Here is a 24,264-nt window from a genome sequence, read left to right as displayed (position 1 = left end):
TTATTTGATGGTTAACATTTCTTTCACATGAATGACACTAATATTCATTGTAAATGGCAAACATTTAAAAACATGTATAGAAAAGACGGTCACATGGAAGAAAATAATCTGTGAAGGTAAAGAAGATGATAAAACTATTGGAAGTTCTAATGATCGAGGATTCTACTAGGCTGGGTTTGTACTATGTCTGTATTTGTCTTTAATTTTACTTTTGGATAATTTAAAAATGCATCCATGAAGCAGGATATGTCAAACAGCAATGAATATTCTGTGGTGGGAGATGGTATAGCTTAAAAGATAAAAATTTGTTCAGGTACAATTCACCTTTCCTCCCACTGGTTTCTTTGTTGAAGGAATTTATGTAAAAAGGATGAAAGACTAGATGGGAATCAGGGATTAATTTTATTAAAAACTGGAGAAAGTGTCTGGTATTCAAATTTGAATTTCTCTGGGAAAAGATGAATTTGTGTTCATGGTGTTTTGTTTGTTTGTTTATTCTGGGTTTACTTTAAATTTTATAAAGTGGAAATCATAAAGGTTGAAATCATCCAAGACTTATTTTCACTGGAAAATGCATTGCTAAAACACATTCATATAACTTCATTCATATAATTTATCATTCCATTTGCTGACTACATTATAATTTATTTACTTATTTATACATGATGTGCATTTGAGGTTTTTTCTCTTTTTGCTATTAAAGAAATCTTTGCTCAAGAATTCTTGTGCAACTCTCCATGTGCACATGTACAAAAGTTCATTTTGGATATGCTTAGAAAAAGAGTTGCTAGGTTATAGGGAATAAGTCACTGCCAAACTGTTCTTCCAAGGAGAAAATGTCTTTTCATTTTGTGGCTACAGTCACCATCCACAGTGATTTTAGAACCCAAGAAAATAAAATCTGTCTTTGTCTCCACTTTTCCCCTATCTATTTGTGACGAAGTGATGGGACTGCATGCCAAGATTTTCATTTTCTGAATGTTGAGTTTTATGCCAACTTTTTCACTCTCCTCTTTCAACCTCATTGAGATGTTCTTTAGTTCTTCTTCACTTTCTGCCATTGGAATGGTATCATCTGCATATCTGAGGTTGTTGATATTTCTCCCAGCAATCTTGATTTCAGCCCAGCATTTCCCACTATGTACTCTGCTTGTTAGAAGCAACATTTAGAACCCTGTATGGAAAAACTGACAGATTCAGGATTGAGAAAGGAGTACGAGAGCACCGTCTGCTGTCATCCTGTTTATTTAACCTATACACTGAGCACATCATGAGAAATGCTGGGCTGGATGGGCTACAAGCTGGAGTCAAGGTAGGCAAGAAAAACATCAACAGCATCAGATATGTGGACGATACCACTCTAACTGCAGAAAGCGAAGAGGAACTAAAGAACCTCTTGATGAGGGTGAAGGAGAGCAAAAGAGCTGGCTTAAAACTAAATATTAAAAAAAAAACCCTAAGATAACGGCATCCAGCCCCATTACTTCATGGAAAATAGAAGGGGAAAAATGGAAGAAGTGACAGATTTCCTCTTCTTGGGCTCTAAAATCACTGCAGATGGTTGGTGATTGCAACCATGAAATCAGAAGATGATTGCTTCTTGGCAGGAAAGCTATGATATATCTAGGCAGTGTGTTAAAAAGCATAGACACTACTCTGCCAACAAAGGTATGTATAGTCAAGGTTATGTCCTCCCAGTGGTCACATATGGTTGTGAGAGCTGGACCATAAAGAAGGCAGAGAGCCAAAGAATTGATGCCTTTGAACTGTGGTACTGGAGAAGACTCCCGAGAATCCCCTGAACAGCAAGAAGATCAAACCTGTCAATCTTGAAGGAAATCAACCCTGAATACTCATTGGAAGGACTGATGCTGAAGCTGAAGCTGGTCACCTGACATGAACAGCTGACTCAGTGGAAAAGACCCTGATGCCAGGAAAGATTGAGGGCAGAAGGAGAAGAGGGCATCAGAGGGTAAGATGGCTGGATGGCATCACTGAGGCAATGGACATGAACTTGGGCAAATTTCAGGAGATGGCAAAGGACAGAGTGGCCTGAATATTGCAGTTCATGGGATCACAAAGAACTGGACATAACTGGGTGACTGAAAACAACACTACTCTGCATATAAGCTAGGTAAGCAGGGTGACAATATACAGCCTTGACGTACTCCTTTCCCAATTTTGAACCAGTTTGTTGCTCCATGTCCAGTTCTAACTGGTGCTACTTGACCTGCATACAGGTTTCTCAGGAGACAGGTAAGTCGGTCTGGTATTACCATCTTTTAAAGAATTTCCCACAGTTTGTTGTGATCCACACAGTCAAAGGCTTTAGTGTAGTTAATAGAGCAGAAGTAGGTGTTTTTCTGGAATTCTCTTGCCTTTTCTATGATCCAGCAGATGTTGGCAATTTGATCTCTGATTCCTCTGCCTTTTCTAAATCCAGCTTATACATCTGGAAGTTCTCATTTCACATACTGTTGAAGCCTAACTTGAAGGATTTTGAGCATCACCTTGCTATCATGTGAAAGGAGTGAAATTGTATGGTAGTTTGAACATTCTTTGGCATTCCCTTTCTTTGGAATTAGACTGAAATCTGACCTTTTTCAGTCCTGTGGCCACTGCTGAGTTTTTCAAACTTGCTGACATATTCAATGCAGCACTTTAACAGCATCATCTTTTAGGATTTGAAATAGCTCAGTTAGAATTCCATCAACTCCTCTAGCTTTGATTGTAATAATGCTTGCTATGGCCCACTTGACTTCACACTCAAGGATGTCTTTTAGGTCCTTGACGTTTCTGTTCTTTATTGTACCCATCTGTACATAAAATGTTCTCTTGGTATCTCCAATTTTCTTGAAGAAATCTCTGGTCTTTCCCATTCTATTGTTTTTCTCTATCTTTCCATTGTTCACTTAAGAAGGTTATCTTATCTCTCCTTGCTATTCTCTGGAACTCTGCATTCAGTTGATTATATCTTTCCCTTTCTTCTTTGTCTTTTGCTTCTCTTCTTTTCTGGCTATTTGGAAGGTCTCCACAGACAACCACCTTCTTGCATTTCCTTTTCTTGGGGGTGTTTTTGGTCATCGCCTCCTATACAATGTTATGAACCTCTGTCCATAGTTCTTCAAGCACTCTGTCTCCCAGATCTAATTCCTTGATTAGATCCCTTGATACATCACCTCCACTGTATAATCATAAAGGATTTGATTTAAGTCATACTTAAATGACCTAGTGGTTTTCCCTACTTTCTTCGATTTAAGTCTGAATTTTGCAATAAGGAACTGATGATCTGTGCCACAGTCAGCTCCAGGTCTTATCTTTGCTGATTGTATAGAGCTTCTCCATTTTTGGCTGCAAAGAATCTAATCAATCTGATTTCAGTATTGACCATCTGGTGATGTCCAGGTGTAGAGTCATCTCTTGTGTTGTTGGAAGAGGGTATTTGCTATCCCCAGTGTGTTCTCCTGGCAAAACTCTGATAGCCCGTGCCCTTCATTCTGTACTCCAAGGCCAAACGTGCCTGTTACTCCAAGTATTTCTTGACTTCCTACTTTTGCATTCCAGCCCCCTGTGGTAAAAAGGACATTTTTTTGAGTGTTAGTTCTATAAAGTCTTGTAGGTCTTCATAGAACTGTTCAGCTTCTTCAGTGTTAGTGGTTGGGGCATAGACTTGGATTACTGTTATGTTGATAATCTAATAATCTACTGATATTAATAGCTATATATTGAAAACATGTTCTCAGAATTTTTGACTTTTCATTTTTTTCAGTGTCTTTTTATAAACAAGAACTCTTCTTTTTAAAATAGTCAAATGTGTTAATCATATAGAAACTTTTTCTATTTGCATATTAGGAGTTCTTTTTGATCCAAGATCAGAAAGATGCTTTCTTTTAGTTTCTTTGGAAATTTCAAAGTTTTGCATTTGATAGTCATGGTCTTTTTAGAAGGTTTCCATGTGTTCTCATTGTTCCTTCTTCTCTGATCATTTTGTGCTGCAACCCCTAAGCATGTGTCATACAGGAACCTAATCACTGTAATTTGAGGAATGGCCCACCCAAGGTGTATTCACAAGTGTCAGATAAGGAGTCGTGTCTGATACTAAGGAACGGATTTGGTTTGTTTCCTCTTCATCCTCTATACTTATCACCAAGCTAGTCTAGATTCTGCTGCCTGCATGCAAAGTTGCATTGCAGCCACGTGGACAGAGGGCAGACCAGCAAGCCCAGCCCCTCTAAAGCCCACTTCTCTTAGTGCTATTGAACATGCATTTCAAAAACAGGAGGCAGGATGAGAGGACACACTCTCTGTGAACCCTGACCTCAACTTGTGGTCTTGTGGCCCACCATGATACGTGATGCACAACCCATGGCCCAGCCACTCTCAGGTTCTAACCAAACAAACCAATTCCTCCTCCTGTGTGGCAGTGTTCTATACAGGGTAGAAAGAAGGGCTAGGGTTGTTTCCTCCACTGATTTCCCGTTATGGGAGAAGCTTGCTTAGAAGTTGCATGTTGTTTATAGAAGAGGCATGGTGACTAAAGGACCACTGCTCCCACTCCCTTGACAGCCTATTCTTCTGGGTAGCGATTAAGGGATAAAACGGTCAGCCTTGTCCAAGTTACCTCACTTCACAAAATTTCTGATTTTTCATCTGTAAAATAAGCATGCTAACAGTGCTTTCTCCTTGGAAGAAAAGCTATAACCAACCTAGACAGCATATTAAAAAGCAGAGACATTACTTTGCCAACAAAGGTCTGTCTAATCAAGGCTATGGTTTTTCCATGTATGGATGTGAGAGTTGGACTATAAAAAAAGCTGAGCACAGAAGAATTGATGCTTTTGAACTGTGGTCTTGGAGAAGACTCTTAAAGTCCCTTGGGCTGCAAGGAGATCCAACCAGTCCATCCTGAAGGAGGTCAGGCCTGGGTGTTCATTGGAAGGACTGATGCTGAAGCTGAAACTCCAATACTTTGGCCACCTCATGCGAAGAGCTGACTCATTGGAAAAGACCCTGATGCTGGGAAAGGTTGAAGGCAAGAGGAGAAGGGGACAGCATAGGATGAGATGGCTGGGTGGCATTACTGACTCAATGGACACGAGTTTGAGTAAACTCCGGGAATTGGGGACAGACAGGGAGGCCTGGCGTGCTGCAGTCCATGGGGTTGAAAAGAGTCGGACAGGACTGAGCAACTGAGCTGAACTGAATAGTGCTAAGAGACATAATGCATGTCTTGTACCACATGCAGTGCTTAAAGCAATTAAAGAGCTCAATATTATGTCACCAATTTGCTACTACATGATTGTTTGTAGTAAGTCTATTACTGTATGTCAGTGTCTATGTATTCAACAGATTATATGCCTTCATTTCTTCTAACCATAAAATGGGTAGATACATACAGAGCATTAAATTATTCAATTGTTTCACAAGTTGTGTGGAAGTGTTTTAACATTATGTCCAGAAGGATGCCTTATGTTAACCAAAGACAGGATACTAAAAATCAACGTTTTGTTGTTGATTTTTAGTACTTATAGCCAAAAACATTTTATCAGGTATTCAGAATGGGGCCTGTTCTATAAATATTGCTGTAGAATAGTCATCATATCAATCTACTACTGACAAATGCTTTTAACTTGATTAACCCTTACTATACCATAAAAAAAAAAAATCATTAGCATTTACCATCCAGGTCCAATGAAATCTTTCTATTTTTCATTTCAATGAAAGTTTTAAGTCATTATTTTAATTATTTACACAAACTTAAAGTGATAGTAAAAAAAAAAACAGCTGTGTCAAATTTTTAATAGAATTTTATATTTTGCAAAATGAAATTTTTATTTTATTTTTCCTGGTTTTGGAGATTGCATATACACCAAATATACAGTGTTGTCTGCTTGTTTGCTTGGGGTTTTTTTTCAGGTTTTAAAACTTTTTCTTTGCATATTAAAAAATTGTGCATTCCAATAAATAAAACCATTTGAACAACAACAAAAAAATGGCACTCTGATTAAACTACATTTTACAGCTCGCAGGACACGTTGGACCAGCTTGTTTTTCCCTCTAGGTTTCACTGTCGTCCCACCCAGCGTCCTTCTTCACCAACATGGAAGTTCTTTTCCTTCCTTGTCAGCCAGACAGGCAGATAGATGGGAGAGGTAGGAGAGGCCTACGTTGTCAGTATTTCTCCATTCATTTAAACTTGATCCAACCTCTTTGCATCTTACAACGTTACACAGCTAAAAGAAGTAAAATAAGAAGGCAGTGCTTGTGGAGTCTACAGTGCGTATTGGCGGCGCAAGCTTCGTTACGGCTCGCCTGCTTGTTTCTGCTGTTCAGTCGTTTCTTTTGAAGGCAGTGGATTTTTCTCTTGCGTTTCTGTTTTATTCAGTTTCGATTTATCCAAATTCTCAATCTCAGCCATACAGGGTTTGTCAGACATGGTTGTGGCGGGAGTTGAGCAAGCTGCGAGCGAGTGAGATCTGGTCTGTGCAGTGACCGCCACCGAGTCTGTACGCGGTTTTTGAATGCAACCAACTCCTCATCAGTTGTCACGCATAAACCTGCAAATACTGATTAGAGATTTTAAATACATCTCTAATAGGTTCTAGGTTATCATTACTTCTGGTTTTCTTATGCTTGTATCATCAAAATGAAATGCTTTTGAAACTTTGGTTGATAATTTAAGAAAGAATAATTATCTTTCCACCATGGTTGCAAATATCTTCACTTTTAGATTAATAACACCAACTTCAATGATCAATACAAAAACTCTTCATTACTTCTATATTATTTATTGCATCCCTGTTACCTTTGCATAGATACCTGACTTCAGAATTTTTCCACTAAAGAAATGTGTCAAGTAGATCATGATGCACAAACATCATAAAAATTGAAAGAATACTGTCATATAATGTTTAGCAAAATAGAATGGTCCAGATTCTTGTAAAAAAATATTGTGAAATTCTTACAGTTAAATCACTAACTGGATGAAAATGCTCTATTTTCTTTTTGTCCTTATAAATGTATTGATAATCTGTTTGAGAAAATTCATCTAGGATTCTGTCATCTAAAGATATATGATTTAAGATATTCTTAATATGATGAATTCCATCATTATTGGAACAATTTAGAGTGTTGGTATATATATCTTTGAGTTCATCTTCTGATCCAACCAATATGAAATGTTTTCCCCTAGTTTCAATAAAGATCTTTTAAAAAAGTGATTACATTAAAATGTTTCCAGACTTGTTTTATGCTTTATTTAAAAATGATATAACACTCTGGGAAGTAAAATAAGAAAATTGCAAGATTACATAATATATAATTTCCCTATGGCATCATTCTTGCAGATTGTATTATTTTTCTATAGAGTTATTTTTCTGTATTATTTTTCTATAGAGTTAACATTTTAAAGAAATAGCCGAGGATAATGGGATCAAGATGGTGGAGAAATAGGATGTGGAACTCACCTTGTTCCATTCATATGTCAAAAATATATCTACACATGGAACAACTCTTACAGAACATCTACTGAATGCTGCAGAAGACCTCAGACTTCCAAAAGGTCAAGAAAGTCTCTGCATAATGAGGTAGGGCAAAAGAAAAAGAAAGAGAGAGAGAGAGAAAGCAATCAGGACAGGACCAGTGCCTCTGGGAGGAAGGCGTGAAAGAGGAAATGCTTCTAGACCCTGGGAAGTCCCCTCACTGGTGGGGACAGAGGGGGCACTTTGGAGCCTCAGAGAGGAATGCGTATGTGGAGGGCATATGTGTATGGGCAACAGGTATGTGGAGGGCAAAGTGGAGATCTACATAAAGGGTTGGTGCCAGCCACACTCCCCAGCCTAAGACACTTTTCTGTCTGCCTGCTGGGCAAGTGGGGGCTGGGTACTGAGGCTCGGACTCCAGAGGTCACAGAGAGGACTGGGACTGGCTGCCTGAAGACAGCTTGAGGGGATGAGGATATAGTATGGCACAACTGGAGGAATCTAGGAAGAAGCTTGGGCCCACCAGAGGGGCAAGGAACCACTGCTGGGGAGTGCCCAAGGAGAGGCTCAGGCTCACCATAAGAGCTTCTTTCTCTGTGTGCTCACAGGCAGCAGGGCGCTGCCTGCATGAGCTCCAGTACTGGGTGCAACTCACGGCTGCCACATCAGACTCCAGCAGCGGGCATGGACTGCTGCTGCTTCTGTCACCACTGCTGCTGAGGGTCCTCTAACCTAGTGCCAACCACTGCCCCCTCCTCCTGGGGGTGTGCGGTCTGCTGCAGCTGCTGTGGAAGGACTGTGACCAGGAGCCAACTGCGGCACCCACGTCCTGGGAGCCTATATGATCTGTGCACCTGCACACTCTATCTAGGGGATGTCAGCCAGAACACACTGAGGAAGGAGATACACACATCCAAACCAAAAACAGCCTTCACACCAAAGAATGTATAAACACTCACCAGTGACACGGGCACACTCTTGCTTTATAAATAGCCCTTGAGAACTATAGTAGATAATTGCTTCTCCTAAACTCACAGACTAAGAGAAATATAGGCAAAATGAAAAAGCAGGGGAAGCATTCTCAGTTAAAGAAAATTCCCCTGAAGGAACAAATAATGAAACAGGTCTCTTCTGTCTAATAAACACTGAGTTCAACAAGGAGATAAAATCCTGAAGGAATTGAAAAAGGCTACTATGGAAATGCAGATTATTATAAAAAGGGGCTAGAAACTATGAGGAGCCAAGAAAAATTAGAGATTTAATTTGCTGAGACTACAGTTGAACTATAAACAATGAACTGCAGAATGAATAACACAGAAGAAAACATAAATGACCTGGAAGATAGGCTAATGGAAATTATCCAATCAAAAAAGCAGACAGAAAACCAAATGAAAGCAATATAAGATTTACAGGATAATATAAAGCAGTCCAATCTATACATTATAGGGATTCCAGAAGGAGAAGAAAGAGAAAAGGAGATTGAAAATGTATTTGAAGAGATTGTGACTGAAAATTTCCCAAACATAAAGAAGGAAACCTAAAGGTGTCCAGATATAGGAAGTACATGCATGTTAAACTGCTTCAGTCATGTCCAACTCTTCGTGATCCCATGGACTGTAGCCCACCAGGCTCCTCTGTCCAGGGGATTCTCCAGGCAAGAATACTGGAGTGGGTTGCCATGTCCTTCTCCAGGGGATCTTCCTGATCCAGGGATCGAACCCATGTCTGTTTTCATCTCCTGCATTGGACGCAGATTCTTTATCACTAGCGCCACCTGTTTGCCTCATTGTACCTCTCTCTGAAGTTCCTAGGCTCCCCACAAGCCCACCTGTGATAGGATTTCCTATTGTGTGGAAAATTCTCCTTAAGAACTCACTCTCTGTGACAGGTCTCTGTCCTGTAATCCTTTGTCTCCCTTTTTGTCTTTATCTTTTGTCCTATCCCATTCCAAGGAGAATGGTTTGCCTTTCTGGAAGTCGGGGGTCCTCTGCTAGCAGATGACATTTTGATGTATTTGTGAGGGAGAAGGTGGCCTCCCTGTCCTATTCCTCTGCCATCTTGAAGCCACACTCTGTTTGGGTGGATGATGAAAAGGTCATCTGCATGTTGAACAGTTCCCGCAGAACATCTTCTGAAGCTGGCAGAGGACCCAGAGAGGCAAACCAATTTCCTTGGAATGAGGTAGGACAAAAGATAAAGGCAAAAAGGTAGACAAAGGATTTCAGGATGGGGACCTGTCCCTGGGAGGGACTTCTGAAGGAGGAGAATTTTCCACACAGTAGGAAACCCCCTCACTGGTGGGTTCAGGGGGAACCTAGAAACCTCCGAGGGAAGCACAACAAGGCAAAATGGGGAAGATTCACCACACAGATCATGCGGAATGTCAATTTCCAGCTGAGAAGTGGCTCGCCCACTTGCGTCCACGTGCAGCGAGTGTAGGCTGGGTGTGGAGGCTCAGGCTGTGGGGGCGGGGCCTCAGGCAAAGGACCAGGGTTGAATGCTGTGAAGACACTCTGGGGGGACCAATGTGCCATAGCACAGGCAGGACAGGGAAAACTCTGGGATCACCAGAGAAACGAAAGGTCACTCCTGCAGGAAGGCTCTAATGTTGCTCTAACTCCAAGCTTGCTCAGAGAACAATGGACCGCACCCTAGTGAATCCTGAAGCAGGGAAGTCAGCTGCGGTCTAGGGTCCCAGAGGCAGAGAAGCAGGCGTGCAACTGCTAGAGGCAGAAGGCAAGGGCCACTACAATCTCAGCCCCAGAGATCACATCTACCCATCCACCAGCAAGTGAATAGCTGCGGGCCACTACCCATGTCTTCCTGGGATACTGAGTGGCTCAGATATGCCAAGGGTGTCACAACCTGAGGCCAACTTCCCTGGGGAAACTCACAACCTGTCTAAGACTGTGGCGACCCCCGGGTGGCCCAGCCGGGAGCCCAAGTGGCTTGACTCTGCCGAGGATCCCACAAACCAGGACCAACTCCACTGGCAAGCACACAACTCACCTCAGGCTGTGGTGACCCCCATGTGGCTCAGCCATGGTGAGCACTCCCCACAGACCCCAGTGGCATCTGCAGGACCCTCCCTCTCCACAACATAACTGAACAAGTGAGTCTGAGCAAGCAGCTACTCTTGCCCCCTTGTGTCAGGGTGTCCCCTTGAGATCAGACACTGGAGAGAGACTTGTAAGCAGACGCCGGCCAAAAATCAAAGTGGAAGTGTGAGCAGAACAAAGAAGGGGGGCTGCCCAAGAAGTGACAGACGCAGCAGACTAAAATCTCACAATTAACCTGAGGCTGTGTGCCTTGGAGGCCACTGTGAACTTTGAGAGTAAAAAAGCTACAATGTGGAGCAAGGAAATATCTGTGTCTGAACTGACTCCACACTGCCCACAGCAGGTCCAGAGATCTTTCTAGATATATTGGAGGACTTTCTGAGTAGGCTAATCAACTGAAGCAGGAAAATAGAAGAATCACATGGACATTCCCCTCACTACCACCCTATATATATTTTCCACCTCCTATTTTTTAATTATTACTTTTCTCCCCATCTTTTTATTTCTCATATTGTCTTAATATGGTTCTTTATTACTCCTTTAATTTTTATTTTTATAGACTCCTTTTACATTAAAAAAAATAAAAACCACTAAATTTTAAAAATAATTCTATATTTTTAAATATTTTGTTTGATATTTTGTTTTTGTTTTTGATATGGCACTTTTGAGAATCCAATTTTTATTCTAGGTTTTTAATTTTTGCTTTTTGATCTTTTATAATTAATTTTGTATATCTGAGAGTCTAATTTTTAGTTCCCATTTTCACTTAGGGTTTGATTATTGGCTTGATTGCTCTTTCTTCTTTTGACCCTCTCTTTTCTCTTTCTTTTCACCCTTTCCTTCTTTCTCCCTCTGCTCCTTTCTTCTCCTTTCCTTCTTCTCCCTTTTCTAGTTTCTCCCTCAGTGTAAGTCTGTAAATCCTTTGCGTGTTCCTGACTGTTGAGAATTGTTTCACCATTAACCCAAGGGTGCTGTGTGTCTTCTGTGCTGTGTGGCCTGAGAAATCTTGATGCTACTGTATGATCAGACCTGAGCCCCAGAGGTAATAGATTCAATTCCAGACTTTGGGCCATCAGAGAACTCCTGACTGCTTGGAGCATTAATAAATGAGAGTCTGCCCAAAGGCCTCCACGCTGACCCTGAGACCAAACACCACCCCAAAGCCAGCAAACTCCAGTGCAGGACACCCCACACATATCCTTCAACAAAACAGGAACACAACCTTACACAATAACGAACAGGTTGCCCAAAGTCATACCAACCAATAGAGACACCAAAACTCTACCAGAGATGAACTGCCCTTCAGAGTGGTAAGATCCAGCTCCATCCACCATAACACAGGTACAAGTCCCCCAACTAGGAAACCTTCACAAGGCCTTGGTCTAAGTCAACCCACAGGGTCAAACTCCACAATTAAGAGTGACTATGACCTTCTAACCTGCAGAAAAGAAACCTCAAGCATAGCAAACTAAACAAAATGAAAAGACAGAGAAATATGCAGCTGGTGAAGGAATGTGGTAAAAGCCCACCAGGTCAAACACATGAGGTGGAGATAGGGAGTCTACCTGAAAGAGAATTCAGAATAATGATAGTAAAAATGGTTCAAAATCTTGAAAACAAAATGGAAGCACAGGTTAACAGACTGGAGGAATAGATCGAGACGATGCGACAAATGTTTAACAAGGACCTAGAAGAATTAAAGAATAATGAACAATGCAAAAACAGATTAAAAATACATGACAGGGAACCAACAGTACAATAATTGAGGCAGAAAAAAAATAAGTGAGTTAGAAGATATAATGGAAATAACAGAAGCAGAGCAGAATAAAGAAGAAAAGAGGACAGCCTCAGAGACCTCTGGGACAACATTAAGTGCCCCAATGTTTGAATCATAGCCATCCCAGAAGGAGAAGACAAACAGAAAAGGCCTGAGAAAATATTTTAGGAGATTATAGTTGAAAAATTCCCTAAAATGGGGAAGGAAACAGCCACACACGTCCAGGAAGCCCAGAGAGTCCCATACAGGATAAAATCAAGGAGAAACAGGCCAAGACACATATTAATCAAGCTAATAAATTAAACACAAAAAACAAATATTAAAAGCAGTAAGGGAAAAGCAACAAATTATATATAATGGAATCACATAAGGCCAACAGCTGATCTTTCAACAGAAACTCTGTAGGCCAGAAGGAAATGGCAGGATATACTTAAAGTGATGAAAGGGAAAAACCTACAACCAAAATTACTCTGTCCAGCAATGATCTCATTCATACTCAAAGGAGAAATCAAAAGATCTATAGACAAGCAAAAGCTAAGAGAATTCAGCACCACCAAACAAACTCTTCAGCAAATGCTAAAAGAACTTCTCTAGACAGAAAACACATAAAAGGCCTATAAAAACAAACACAAAACAATAAAGTAAATGGTAATAGGATCATACCTATCAACACTTTATTCAATTCTTGTGCTTAATAGATCATTTCTCTCGGTTTAAATTTGGAAGCAATTTTCCTTCTGAACTTCAAAAGTTTTGCTGTGTTATTTCCAACTTTCAGTTTTGTATTGTGAATTACAAAGCCCTTTTCATTTTTAATCCTTTTATCTGACATATTTTTTTTTTCTCTTAGAAGTATAGGATGCCTACCAGAAATGTGATATTTTTCAAGGTGTATTGCTGATCATGCTTACAGTGCCAATTATCTCACTGTATCTCACCGTGTGTACTGTTCACTGAACCCACTGTAGACAAGACACAACCTAAGAGGCTGGAAGAAAGTGCAAGGAGCCGTAGGAACTGCAGATGTGTTTATTCTCTCCTGGCTGGTGTAGCAGCTATAGCAGCAGACATAACATAATACAACATAACCACACAACATTGCAGGGCTTTTCCAGGTGAAGCTTATATATACTTACAGAACAAAAGTAGCCCGTGGCCAAGTGAGTACCTCCTGACATGCATGTGCAGTGCCATAAATGATCTCAGCTGTTACACAAGTGCAGTCATTGTTTATAGAACATGGGGTGAGGACGTGAGAGCATGGGGCAAGAGCATGGTGCCATCTTGTCAATTTTCCCACACGAGGTTAGGCTTGGCTTTAAAAAAAATCTATTGTATTATGTTCTTAACCAACCTTTTGAGTTTAAATTCATGTCCTTTAATTTTGAGAAATTTCCTAGATTTGAAAAATCATCTTCTACTCTCTCTTGATGCTTGTTGCTTTCTTTTTCTTAAAAAAACTTAATTATTTTGTTTTGATTAGAGGATAATTACTTTGCAATATTGTGGAGTTTTTTGGGTCATATATCAACATGAATCATCCACGGATGCACATGTGTCCTCCCAGACCGAACCCTCCGCTCACCTCCCTCCCTACCTCATTCCTCTGGGTTGTCCCAGAACACTGACTTTGAGTGCCCAACTTTATGCATTGAACTTGCACTTGTCATCTATTTTACATACGGCAATATATATGTTTCAATGATATTCTCTCAAATCATCCCACCCTCACCTACTCCTAAGAGTCCAAGAGTCTATTCTTTATATCTGTCTCTCTTTTGCTGCCTTGCGTATAGGAATGCCATCGCCATCTTTCTAAATCCCAAATGCTGCTGCTGCTGCTAAGTCACTTCAGTCGTGTCCGACACTGTGCAATGCCATTGACGGCAGCCCTCCAGGCTCTGCCCGTTCCTGGGCTTCTCCAGGCAAGAACACTGGAGTGGGTTGCCATTTCCTTCTCCAATGGATGAAAGTGAAAAGTGAAAGTGAAGTCTATCAGTCGCGTGTGTCTCTCCACGACCCCATGGACAGCAGTCTACCAGGCTCCTCTGTCCATGGGATTCTCCAGGCAAGAGTACTGGAGTGGGTTGCCATTGCCTTCTCTGAAATCTCATATATATGCATTAATATACAGTATTGGTGTTTCTCTTTCTGACTTACTACACTCTGTATAATAGGCTCCAGGTTCATCCACTTCATTAGAACTGACTCAAATGTGTTCCTTTTTATAGCTGAGTAATATTCCATTGCATATATGTACCAAAACTTCCTTATCCAGTCATCTGCCGATGGACATCTAGGTTGCTTCCATGTCCTAGCTACTGTAAACAGTGCTGCAATGAACACTGGGGTAATATGTCTCTTTCAATTCTGGTTTCCTCAGTGTGTATGCGCACAAGTGGGATTGCTGGGTTGTATGGCAGTTCTATTTCTACTTTTTAAAGGATTCTCCACTCTGTTCTCCATAGTGACTGTACCAGTTTGCACTCTAACCAACAGTGTAAGAGGTTCAATTTCTCCACACCCTCTCCACCATTTATTGTTTGTAGACTTTTTGATAGTGGTCATTCTGACCAGCATGAGATGATACCTCATTGTGGTTTAGATTTGTATTTCTCTAGTAATGAGTGAAGCTTAGCATCTTTTCATGTGTTTATTAGCCATCTGTAGCTCTTAAGAGAAATGTCTGTTTAGTTCTTTTTCCCACTTTTTGGTTGGATTATTCATTTTTCTGGTATTGAGCTGTATGTGCTGCTTGCATATTTTGGAGATTAATTCTTTTTTGTTTGTTTCCTTTGCTTATTTCTCCCTTCTGAAGGCTACTTTTCACCTTGCTATTAGTTTCCTTCATTGTGAAAAAGTTTTTAAATTTAATTAGGTCCCATTTGTTTATTTTTGTTTTTATTTCCATTACTTTCCATTATTTTCCACTTTATTTCCACCTCTTGGGAGGTGGGTCATAGAGGCTCTTTCTGTGATTTATGTCAGTGTTCTACCTATGTTCTCTTCTAAGAGTTTTATGGTTTCTGGTCTTACATTTAGCTCTTTAATCCATTTTGAGCTTATTTTTGTGTATGGTGTTAGAAAGTGTTCTAGTTTCATTACTTTACATGTGGTTGACCTGTTTTCCCAGTACCACTTGTTAAATAGATTCTTTTCTCTTTTGTATATTTTTGCCTCCTTTGTCAAAGATAAGATGTCCATAGGTGTGTGGATTTATCTCTGGGCTTTCTATTTTGTTCTATTGATCTATATTTCTGTCTTTGTGCCAGTATCATACTGTCTTGCTGACTGTAGCTTTGTAGGATAGTCTGAAGTTAGGCAGGTTGATTCCTCCAGTTCCATTCTTCTTTCTCAAGACGCTTGGGCTATTCGAGGTTTTGTGTGTTTCCATACAAATTGTGAAATTTTTTGTTCTAGTTCTGTGAAAAATACTATCGGTAGCTTGATAGGGATTGCCTTGAGTCTATAGATTGCTTTGGGTAGTATACTCATTTTCACCATATTCATTCTTCCAATCCATGAACATGGTATATTTCTCCATCCACCTGTGTCATCTCCAATTTCTTTCAACAGTGTTTTATACTTTTCTATATATAAGTCTTTTGTTTCTTTAAGTAGATTTATTCCTAAGTATTTTATTCTTTTTGTTGCAGTGGTGAATGGGATTGTTTCCTTAATTTCTCTTTCAATTTTTTCATTATTAGTGTATAGAAATGCAATGGATTTCTGTGTATTAATTTTATATCCCAAAACTTTACTATATTTATTGATTAGTTCTAGTAATTTTATGGTGGTGTCATTAGGGTTTTCTATGTAGAGGATCATGTCATCTGAAAGCAGTGAGAGTTTTAGTTCATTTTTTCCAATCTGGATCCCTTTTATTTCTTTTTCTTCTCTGATAGCTGTGGCTAAGACTTCCATAACTGTGTTGAATAGTAACGGTGAGAGTGGGCACCCTTGTTTTATTCTTGATTTAGAGAAAATGCTTTCAATTTTTTGCCATTGAGGATAATTTTTCTGTGGGTTTGTCACATATGGCTTTTATTATGTTGAGGTACATTCCTTCTATGCCTGCTTTCTGGAGTGCTTTTACTATAAATGGGTGTTGAGTTTTGTCAGAGGCTTTCTCTGCATCTATTGGGATAATCATATGACTTTTATCTTTCAATTTGTTAATAGGTGTACCACATTGATTGATTTGAGAATATAGAAGAATTCTTGCATCCCTGGAATAAAGTCCACTTGATCATGATGTGTGATCTTTTTAATATATTGTTGAATTCTGTTTGGTAGAATTTTGTTGAGGATTTTTATGTTTATGTTCATCAGTGATACTGGCCTGTAGTTTGTGTGTGTGTGTGTGTGGGGGGGGCATCTTTGTCTGGTTTTGGTATTAGGGTGATGGTTGTCTCATAGAATGAATTTGGGAGTTTACCCTCCTCTGCAATTTTCTGGAAGAGTTTGAGTAGGATAGCTGTTAGCTCTTTTCTAAATTTTTAGTAGAACTCACTTGGGAAGATATCTGGTAATGGGCTTTTGTTTGTTGAAAGATTTTTGAATTAGGTTTCAATTTCTGTGTTTGTGATTGAACTTGTCAGATTTTCTATTTCTCCCTGATTCAGTTTTGTAAGGTTATACTTTTCTAAGAATTTGTCCGTTTCATCCAATTTGTCCATTTTATTGTCTTTTAGTTGCACATAGGCTACTCTCTTATAATCTTTTGTATTTCTCTGTTGTCTGTCGTGATTTCTCCATTTTCACTTCAAATTTTATTGATTTGACTCTTCCCCTGTTTTTTCTTGATGAGTCTGGCTAATGGCTTGTCTATGTTGTTTACCTTCTTGAAGAACCAGTTTTTAGTTTTGTTGATCTTTGCTATAGTCTCCTTTGTTTCTTTTTCATTTATTTCTGCTTTGATTTTTATGATTTCTTGCCTTCTACTAATTTTGGTGTTTTTTCTTTCTTTTTTTCTAGTTGCTTCAGGTGTAAAGTTAGGTTTATCTGATGTTTCTCTTGTTTCTTGAGGTTTCTGAATTCATAGGTATTGTGTTGTCGTGTTTCATTATCATTTGTTTCTATGCATTTTAAAAAATTTCTTCTGTGATCTTCTGGCTAATCAGAAGTGTGTTGTTTAGCTTCCATATGTTTCTGATTTTTTATAGTTTTTTTTTTTTCTTTCTGTAGTTGTTATGTAATCTTACCATGTTGGGATCAGAAAAGATGCTTGAAATTATTTCAATTCATAAAAATTTACCCTGGCTCAGTCAGTTATCAGTTCATTCTTTCAGTTGTGTGCAACTCTTTGAGACCCCATGGACTGCAGCATGCCAGGCTTCCCAGTCCATCACCAACTCCTGAGCTTGTTCAGACTCATGTCCATTGAATCAGTGATTCCATCCAACCATTTCATCCTCTGTTGTCCCCTTTTCCTCCTGCCTTCAACCTTTCCCAGCATCAGGGTCTTTTCTGAAGAATCATTTCTTTGCATCAGGTGGTCAAAATATTGGAGCTTCAGCTTCACAGTCCTTCCAAAGAATATTCAGGACTGATTTCCTTTAGGAATGACTGGTTTTGATCTCCATGCAGTTCAAGGGACTCTCAAGAGTCTTCTCCAACATCAGAGTTCAAAAGCATCAATTCTTTGGCACACAGCTTTCTTTATGGTTTAACTCTCACATCCATACATGGCTACTGGAAAAACTACAGTTCAAAAGCATCAATTCTTTGGCACACAGCTTTCTTTATGGTCTAACTCTCACATCCATACATGGCTACTGGAAAAACTATAGTTCAAAAGCATCAATTCTTTGGCACTCAGCTTTCTTTATGGTCCAACTCTCACATACATACATGACTATTGGAAAAACCATAGCATTGACTAGATGGACCAAGGCTAGATGTGGCCTAATATGTTGCATCCTGGAGAGTGTTCCTTGTGCACTTGAGAAAAAGGTGAAATCCATTGTTTTGGGGTGAAATGCCCTGTAGATATCAATTAGGTCTAACTAGTCCATTGTATCCTTGGACTGCAAGGAGATCCAACCAGTCCATCCTAAAGGAGATCAGTCCTGGGTGTTCTTTGGAAGGACTGATGCTGAAGCGGAAACTCCAATACTTTGGCCACCTCATGAGAAGAGTTGACTGATTGGAAAAGACCCTGATGCTGGGAGGGATTGGGGGCAGAAGGAGAAGGGGACAACAGAGGATGAGATGGCTGGATGGCATCACCGACTCGATGGGCATGAATTTGTGTGAACTCCGGGAGTTGGTGACAGACAGGGAGACCTGGCGTGCTGCGATTCATGGGGTCGCAAAGAGTCAGACATGACTGAGCGACTAAACTGAACTGAACTGAGTCCACTGTATCATTTAAAGCTTGAGCTTCTTTGCTAGTTTTCTGCTTGCTTGATCTGTCCACAGGTGTGAGTGGGGTATTAAATTCCCCCACTATTATTGTGTTACTGTTAATTTCCCCTTTCATAGTTGTTAGCATTTGCCTTATGTATTGAGGTGCTCCTATGTTGGGTGCAATTAAATATAATTATATATATTATATATATTTATAATTGTTATATCTGCTTCTTGGATTGATCCCTTGATCATTATGTAGTGGTCTTCTTTGTCTCTTATCATGGTCTTTATTTCAAAGTTTATTTTGTCTGATATGAGTATTACTACTCCTGCTTTCTTTTGGTCTCCTTTTGCATGAAATAATTTTTCCAGCCCCTCACTTTCAGCCTGTATATGTCCATAGGTTTGAGATGGGTCTCTTGTAGACAGCATATATAGGGGTTTTGTTTTTGTATCCATTTGTATCAGTCAGTCTTTGTCTTTTGGTTGCAGGATTTAACCCTTTTAAGTTTAAGGTAATTACTAATAAGTGTAAACATGTTACCACTTACTTTGTTCTCTTGGGTTCATTTTTGCAAAATTTTTCTGTTTCCTGTCTAGAGAAAATCATTTTGTATTTGTTGAAGAGTTGGTTTCGGGGTGCTAAATTCTCTCAGCTTTTGTCTATAAAGCTTTTGATTTCTCTTTCATGTCTGAACAAGAGCCTTGCTGGGTAGAGTAATTTTGGTTGTAGATTTTTCTCTTTCATCACTCTTTGTATGTCCTCCCATTCCCTTCTGGCCTGAAGAGTTTCTATTGAATGACCAGCTGTTATCCTTATGGGGATTCCCTTGTGTGTTATTTGTTGCTTTTCCCTTGCTGCTTTTATTGTTTGCTCTTTTTATTTAGTTTTTGTTAGGTTGATTGATATGTACCTGGGGGTGTTTCAACTTAGATTTACCCTATTTGGGACTCTGGGTTTCTTGGACTTGGGTGGCTGTTTCCTTCCCCATTTTAGGGACGTCTTCAACTATTATCTCCTCAAGTATTTTCTCATGCGCTTTCTTTTTGTCTCCTTCTTCTGGGACTCCTATGATTCAAATGCTGGAGTATTTAATGTTGCCCTGGAGGTCTCTGAGGTTGTCCTCATTTGTTTTTATTCTTTTTTCCTCTCTGCTTCATTTATTTCCACCATTCTATCTTCTGCCTCACTTATCCTGTCTTATCTCTCAGTTATTCTACTGTTGGTTCCCTCCAGAATGTTATTGCATTGTTCGTTGTTGATTGACTCTTTTTTATTTCTTCTAGTTCTTTGTTACACATTTCTTGAATCTTCTCAGTCCTTGTGTCTAGTCTATTTATCTGTAACTCTCAAGATTTTGGATCATCTTTACTATTATTCTTCTGAATTCTTTTTCAGGTAGATTCCCTATTTCCTCTTCTTTTGTTTGGTTTGCTGGATTTTTATCATGTCCTTTCACCTACTGGATATTTCTCTGTCTTTACTTTGGTTTAGCTTGTTGCAAGGTTGTGGTTCCTCTTAATTGTGGTGTCTGCTCCATGTGGGTGGGGTTGGGCTAGTGGCTTTTCAAAGTTTACTGGTTGGGAGAACTTGTGTCTGTGTTCTGGAGGTTGGAGCTGGATCTCTTCTCTCTGAAGTGCAACGAAGTGTCCAGTAGTGAGTTTTTGGGTGTCTATGGGTTTGGTATGGCATTGGGCAGCCCACCTTTTAATGTTCAGGATTGTGTTTCTGTTTTGCTGGAGAATTAGTATGGTGTGTCTTGCACTGGAACTTGATGGCTCTTGAGTGGAGCTTGGTTTCATTGTAGGTAAGAAGACTTTTGAGTGGGCTCTTGTCTGTTAATATTCCATGCAGTCAGGAGTTTCCTGAAGTTCTAAGGTTCTGGAGTTGTGCCTCCTGCCTCTGGATTTTGGTCCTTCTCTTACAGTAGCCTCAAGACTTCTCTGTCCATATAGAGCAGAATATAAAACCCCTAGGTTAATGGTGAAAGAGCTCTCCACAGTCAGAAACACACAGAGAGAGTCACAGAGTTATATAGAGAATAGAAGAGGGAGGAGAGAGATAGAGGTGACCAGGAAGAGAAAAGCGAGAGTCAAAAAGGGAGAGAGCAATCAAGCCATTAATCAAATCCCCAAGTGAAAATGGATTCTGAAGATTCAATTCTTAAAGGTCAAAAATTGATAGCAAATACCAAAAAGCAATAAGAAAAAACTTAGAATAGAGTTTAGACTGTCAAAAACACAGTATAAAAAATGCAACACAAACTAAATCACAAAAATTAAAAGAAATGTACATGGAATTTGTTTTTAAAAAACAGTTTTTTTTTTTTTTTTAAGAAAAGCAATCAATATAAAAATGAAAGTTAAAGGAGAAATAAAGAAGTAATTTTTTAAAAAAATTAAAAAAGTGATAATAGTAAGAATATATTTAGAAATTTCTCTGGAGTTGCTGTGGGCATGTGGGGGTCACTTCAGTGTCAGGTAGTCCCTTGTTCAGACTTGTGCTTGTTCTCAAGGTCTATAGTTGCCCATTGTCAGGAAGCATTTAACAGGAGGCTTCCTGTGTGCTGTTTTGGATCTGTCATGAATCCTCTATTCCTTATTAATTACTGAATATTCAGGAATTAAGAGGAGAGGCAAGCCTCTCCTGAGGCTGAGGAATGCATGCATTTCCTTCCTTAGTTTTTCCAAGGGTGAAAATTAACTATTCATGACCCTCTTTTGATATGGATCGCCTTTTGGCCTTATGGCCTCTATTGCTCTTTGTTTCCTTGGTAAACTTGTAAAGTCTGGTCTCTTGATCTTTATCTAAAGAAGCTACTGTTATATATGCTCTTACAGAATTCAATAAAGCACCCTTGTTCCAACAGAGCTTGGGTCCCCAAGTCTTTCTCTCTCTCTCTCTCTCTCTCTTTCTGGCTGATTCCCTGGAGTGCAAAGGCCAGCTGCATAACCCAGGGAATACTAGCCTCTTTCCTTCTTTCACTCCCTTATCGTCGACTCTGGACCACCAGGTTCTGGTCCATTAAAGGACCCCAACAGCCCCTCAACTGTGCAGCCTCAGCATTAACTGCAGGGTTTTAATCTGTTGCACCTGTCACTGTGGGGGCAGTTGCCCCTGCTTTGTTTATTTTGACTTCCTCTGTTGGCAAGTCCCCAGTGTCTAATTTCCACCTGACAGGGGGCGAAGGTGGCCACTTATCCAGGCTCACTTGTTCTGCTGTGCTCTGGAATAGGAGGGACACTGCAAGCAAACACTGCTGTCATGGGTGGGGAGTGCTCACAGTGGATGGACCACACTGAGTGTGCCTCAGCCCAAGGCAGCTTGCACTCCCCAGGTCCACACTGCTCAGGCTCCAGGGTGCTCTGCAAGCACACTGTCCCAAGTGTGCCCTGTGTTTCGTGCACTTCCCAGGTCTCTCAGCCGCTCAGGCTCTTGATTACCCTGCAAAGCCACAGAGCCCAATGGGCTGTGTTTTGTGCCCTTCCCAGGTTCAAGATGCTCAGGTGACCAGGTACTTGGCAAGAACACTCCCAGGTGGGCTGTGTGTCTTATGCACCTCCCCAGTCCTGGCTGCTCTGTTTCCTGGATGTATCACACGGGCACAGTCCCAGGAGTGCCGTGTATCTCCTCTGGGGAGCTGATCTCAGGCTGTGACCCTCCTGGTGGATGTGAACTGTCCAGGATCCCAGGAAGATGTGGTTAGCAACTGGCAGCCTGCTCACAGGTTGGTGGAAAATGCCGTCTCTGGGGCCAAGATTGCATTGACCCCTTGCTTTCCGACTGACTGTTGCACACCTGCCTCTCTGACTCCAGGGAAGGAGGGTCCTAAATGGCACTGGGCTTGCTCTCCTTTGGTATTCGCTAAGGCACAGTCCTTTGTTCTGTGAGCACTCCAGGTGTCACCATGCAGCATTAGAGTCTTTCAAGTGACAGGTCCTTTTTTTTTTTTTTGGTCCTTCTGGCGATCCCACAGTTTGGCTATGTCACATTAGGCCCCTCATATTGTTCTCAGGACATTCAAGCCTGGTTCCTACTCTAAGGACCAATGATGAAGCCCATGCCTCCCTGCCCAGCCCCCACTTGCTTCTGGCCATCACAAGCATCTGAGCTGCTTCTCCACTAGCAGTTGCAGTTAGATGCATATTCTGTTTTTTTTTTTTTCTTTTTTCTAGTTATGTTGTCCTCTGAGATTCCAAAGCTCCCCACTGACACATCTGTGAGAGGGTTTCCTATTGTGTGGAAGCTTCTCCTTCATGACTCCTTTCCCAGGATGGGTCTCCTTCCCTAAATCCTGTTTTTATTTTCATCTTTTATATTTTGTCCTACCTCCTTTTGAAGAGAATGGGTTTCTTTTCTGGGTGTCTGGTGTCCTCTGCTAGCGTTCAGAAGTTGTTCTGTGGAAGTTGCTCCACAGTCAAATGATCTTTTGATAAATTTGTGGAGGATAAACTAGTCTCCCCGTCCTATTCTTCTGCCATTTTGGGACCGCCCGCACCCTTGTTGCAACTCCTTTTACATGATCATTGGTCCTCCTGAATTGATCCTTTGATTTTCTTATCTTTTCTCTCCTATTATCCATATATATGACTTTTTGTTCTACATTCAGGGGTATTTCCTAATCTTATTTTTTAACACTTTTTTTGGAGTTTTCTGAATTTTTAATTTTAATTTACAAGAATTACAAGGATTTGTGCCTTAAAAGAAATCAACATCTTGTTCTTGTTTCATGGATACAACATTTTCCCTTTTATCTCTAATAGTTCAATGATTCTAGTAATACTAGTTTTTTTGTTGTTGTTGTTATTACTGGGGTTTTATTCCCCTGTATGGTTTCTCTTTTCTGTAAGTAGGGTTTTTCCATATTGGTAGGCTTTCATTTTTATCTTTGATATAAGAAGTCATATAATTACAGATGTAAGTAGTCAGATACCTATTAATTCTTGCTGTCTGCTCATGTTTAAGATGTGACACCAAGATAATGTTTGGGATATTCATGAATGGATGGTGGGCTTTACAAAGTGCAAATAAGATGGACACCTTCACTGGGGAGCCCCGGATCTCATTGTTTGTAGGTTTTCAGAATCGCTACAGAAGTTTTTCTATCTCCTGCCTAGAATTATTAAACTGTCTTATAGATTTCTGGGTATAAATTAGAGAACAGACTGAAAACCTCAACATTCAGTGTATAGTCACTTAATGTCCCTATTTTTAGAAGCATGCTCCATTCACCTGCTCAACTGTTTCAGGAGTTCTTAGTCAAGTGACACCCAATGTTCTTCCTCTGAGAATATAAGCTAGTGGGCTTTTGCTGAGCTTATCTGGTTGTGTGGATTGTGTGTATATACACAGGGAGAAGGGATATCTGGTAAATAACAGTTTCTTAAGCAGATTTCTTTCTTTCTTTCTTTTTTTTTTTTAGCCAATTCTGTTAATTATATACTTTCCTTTCCAAGGCAATTTTCAAAGCAAATTGCTAGCTGGGTGGTTCTGAGAATACTTCAAGCCTAAGATTCTTCTCTGATAAAATGAGAATAATATTTCCAGTTGTGTATAAAGGCATCTTGCACAGAGTAAACACATAGGAAATAA

At 40.1% G+C, this 24,264-nt stretch overlaps 1 protein-coding gene across 1 annotated transcript; it reads right to left on the bottom strand.

Moving 5' to 3' along the window:
* Nucleotides 1-6,272: 6,272 nt before the first annotated feature.
* Nucleotides 6,273-6,441, bottom strand: LOC136147396 (thymosin beta-4-like). The gene has a single exon (XM_065906789.1). The coding sequence runs from the start codon at nucleotides 6,434-6,436 to the stop codon at nucleotides 6,302-6,304; it is 135 nt and encodes a 44-aa protein (XP_065762861.1). The 5' UTR covers nucleotides 6,437-6,441; the 3' UTR covers nucleotides 6,273-6,301.
* Between the last annotated feature and the right edge of the window lie 17,823 nt (nucleotides 6,442-24,264).

This window comes from Muntiacus reevesi, chromosome 15 (genome assembly GCF_963930625.1).
Source record: "Muntiacus reevesi chromosome 15, mMunRee1.1, whole genome shotgun sequence".
Taxonomy (NCBI): Eukaryota; Metazoa; Chordata; class Mammalia; order Artiodactyla; family Cervidae; genus Muntiacus; species Muntiacus reevesi.
Note: the sequence above shows the minus strand (reverse complement) of the source record. Positions and strands in the feature narration are given on the sequence as shown.

What these genes read in the sequence shown, in the direction of transcription:
- LOC136147396 (XM_065906789.1), bottom strand. Translation starts at nt 6,436, where the DNA reads ATGTCTGACAAACCCTGTATGGCTGAGATTGAGAATTTGGATAAATCG.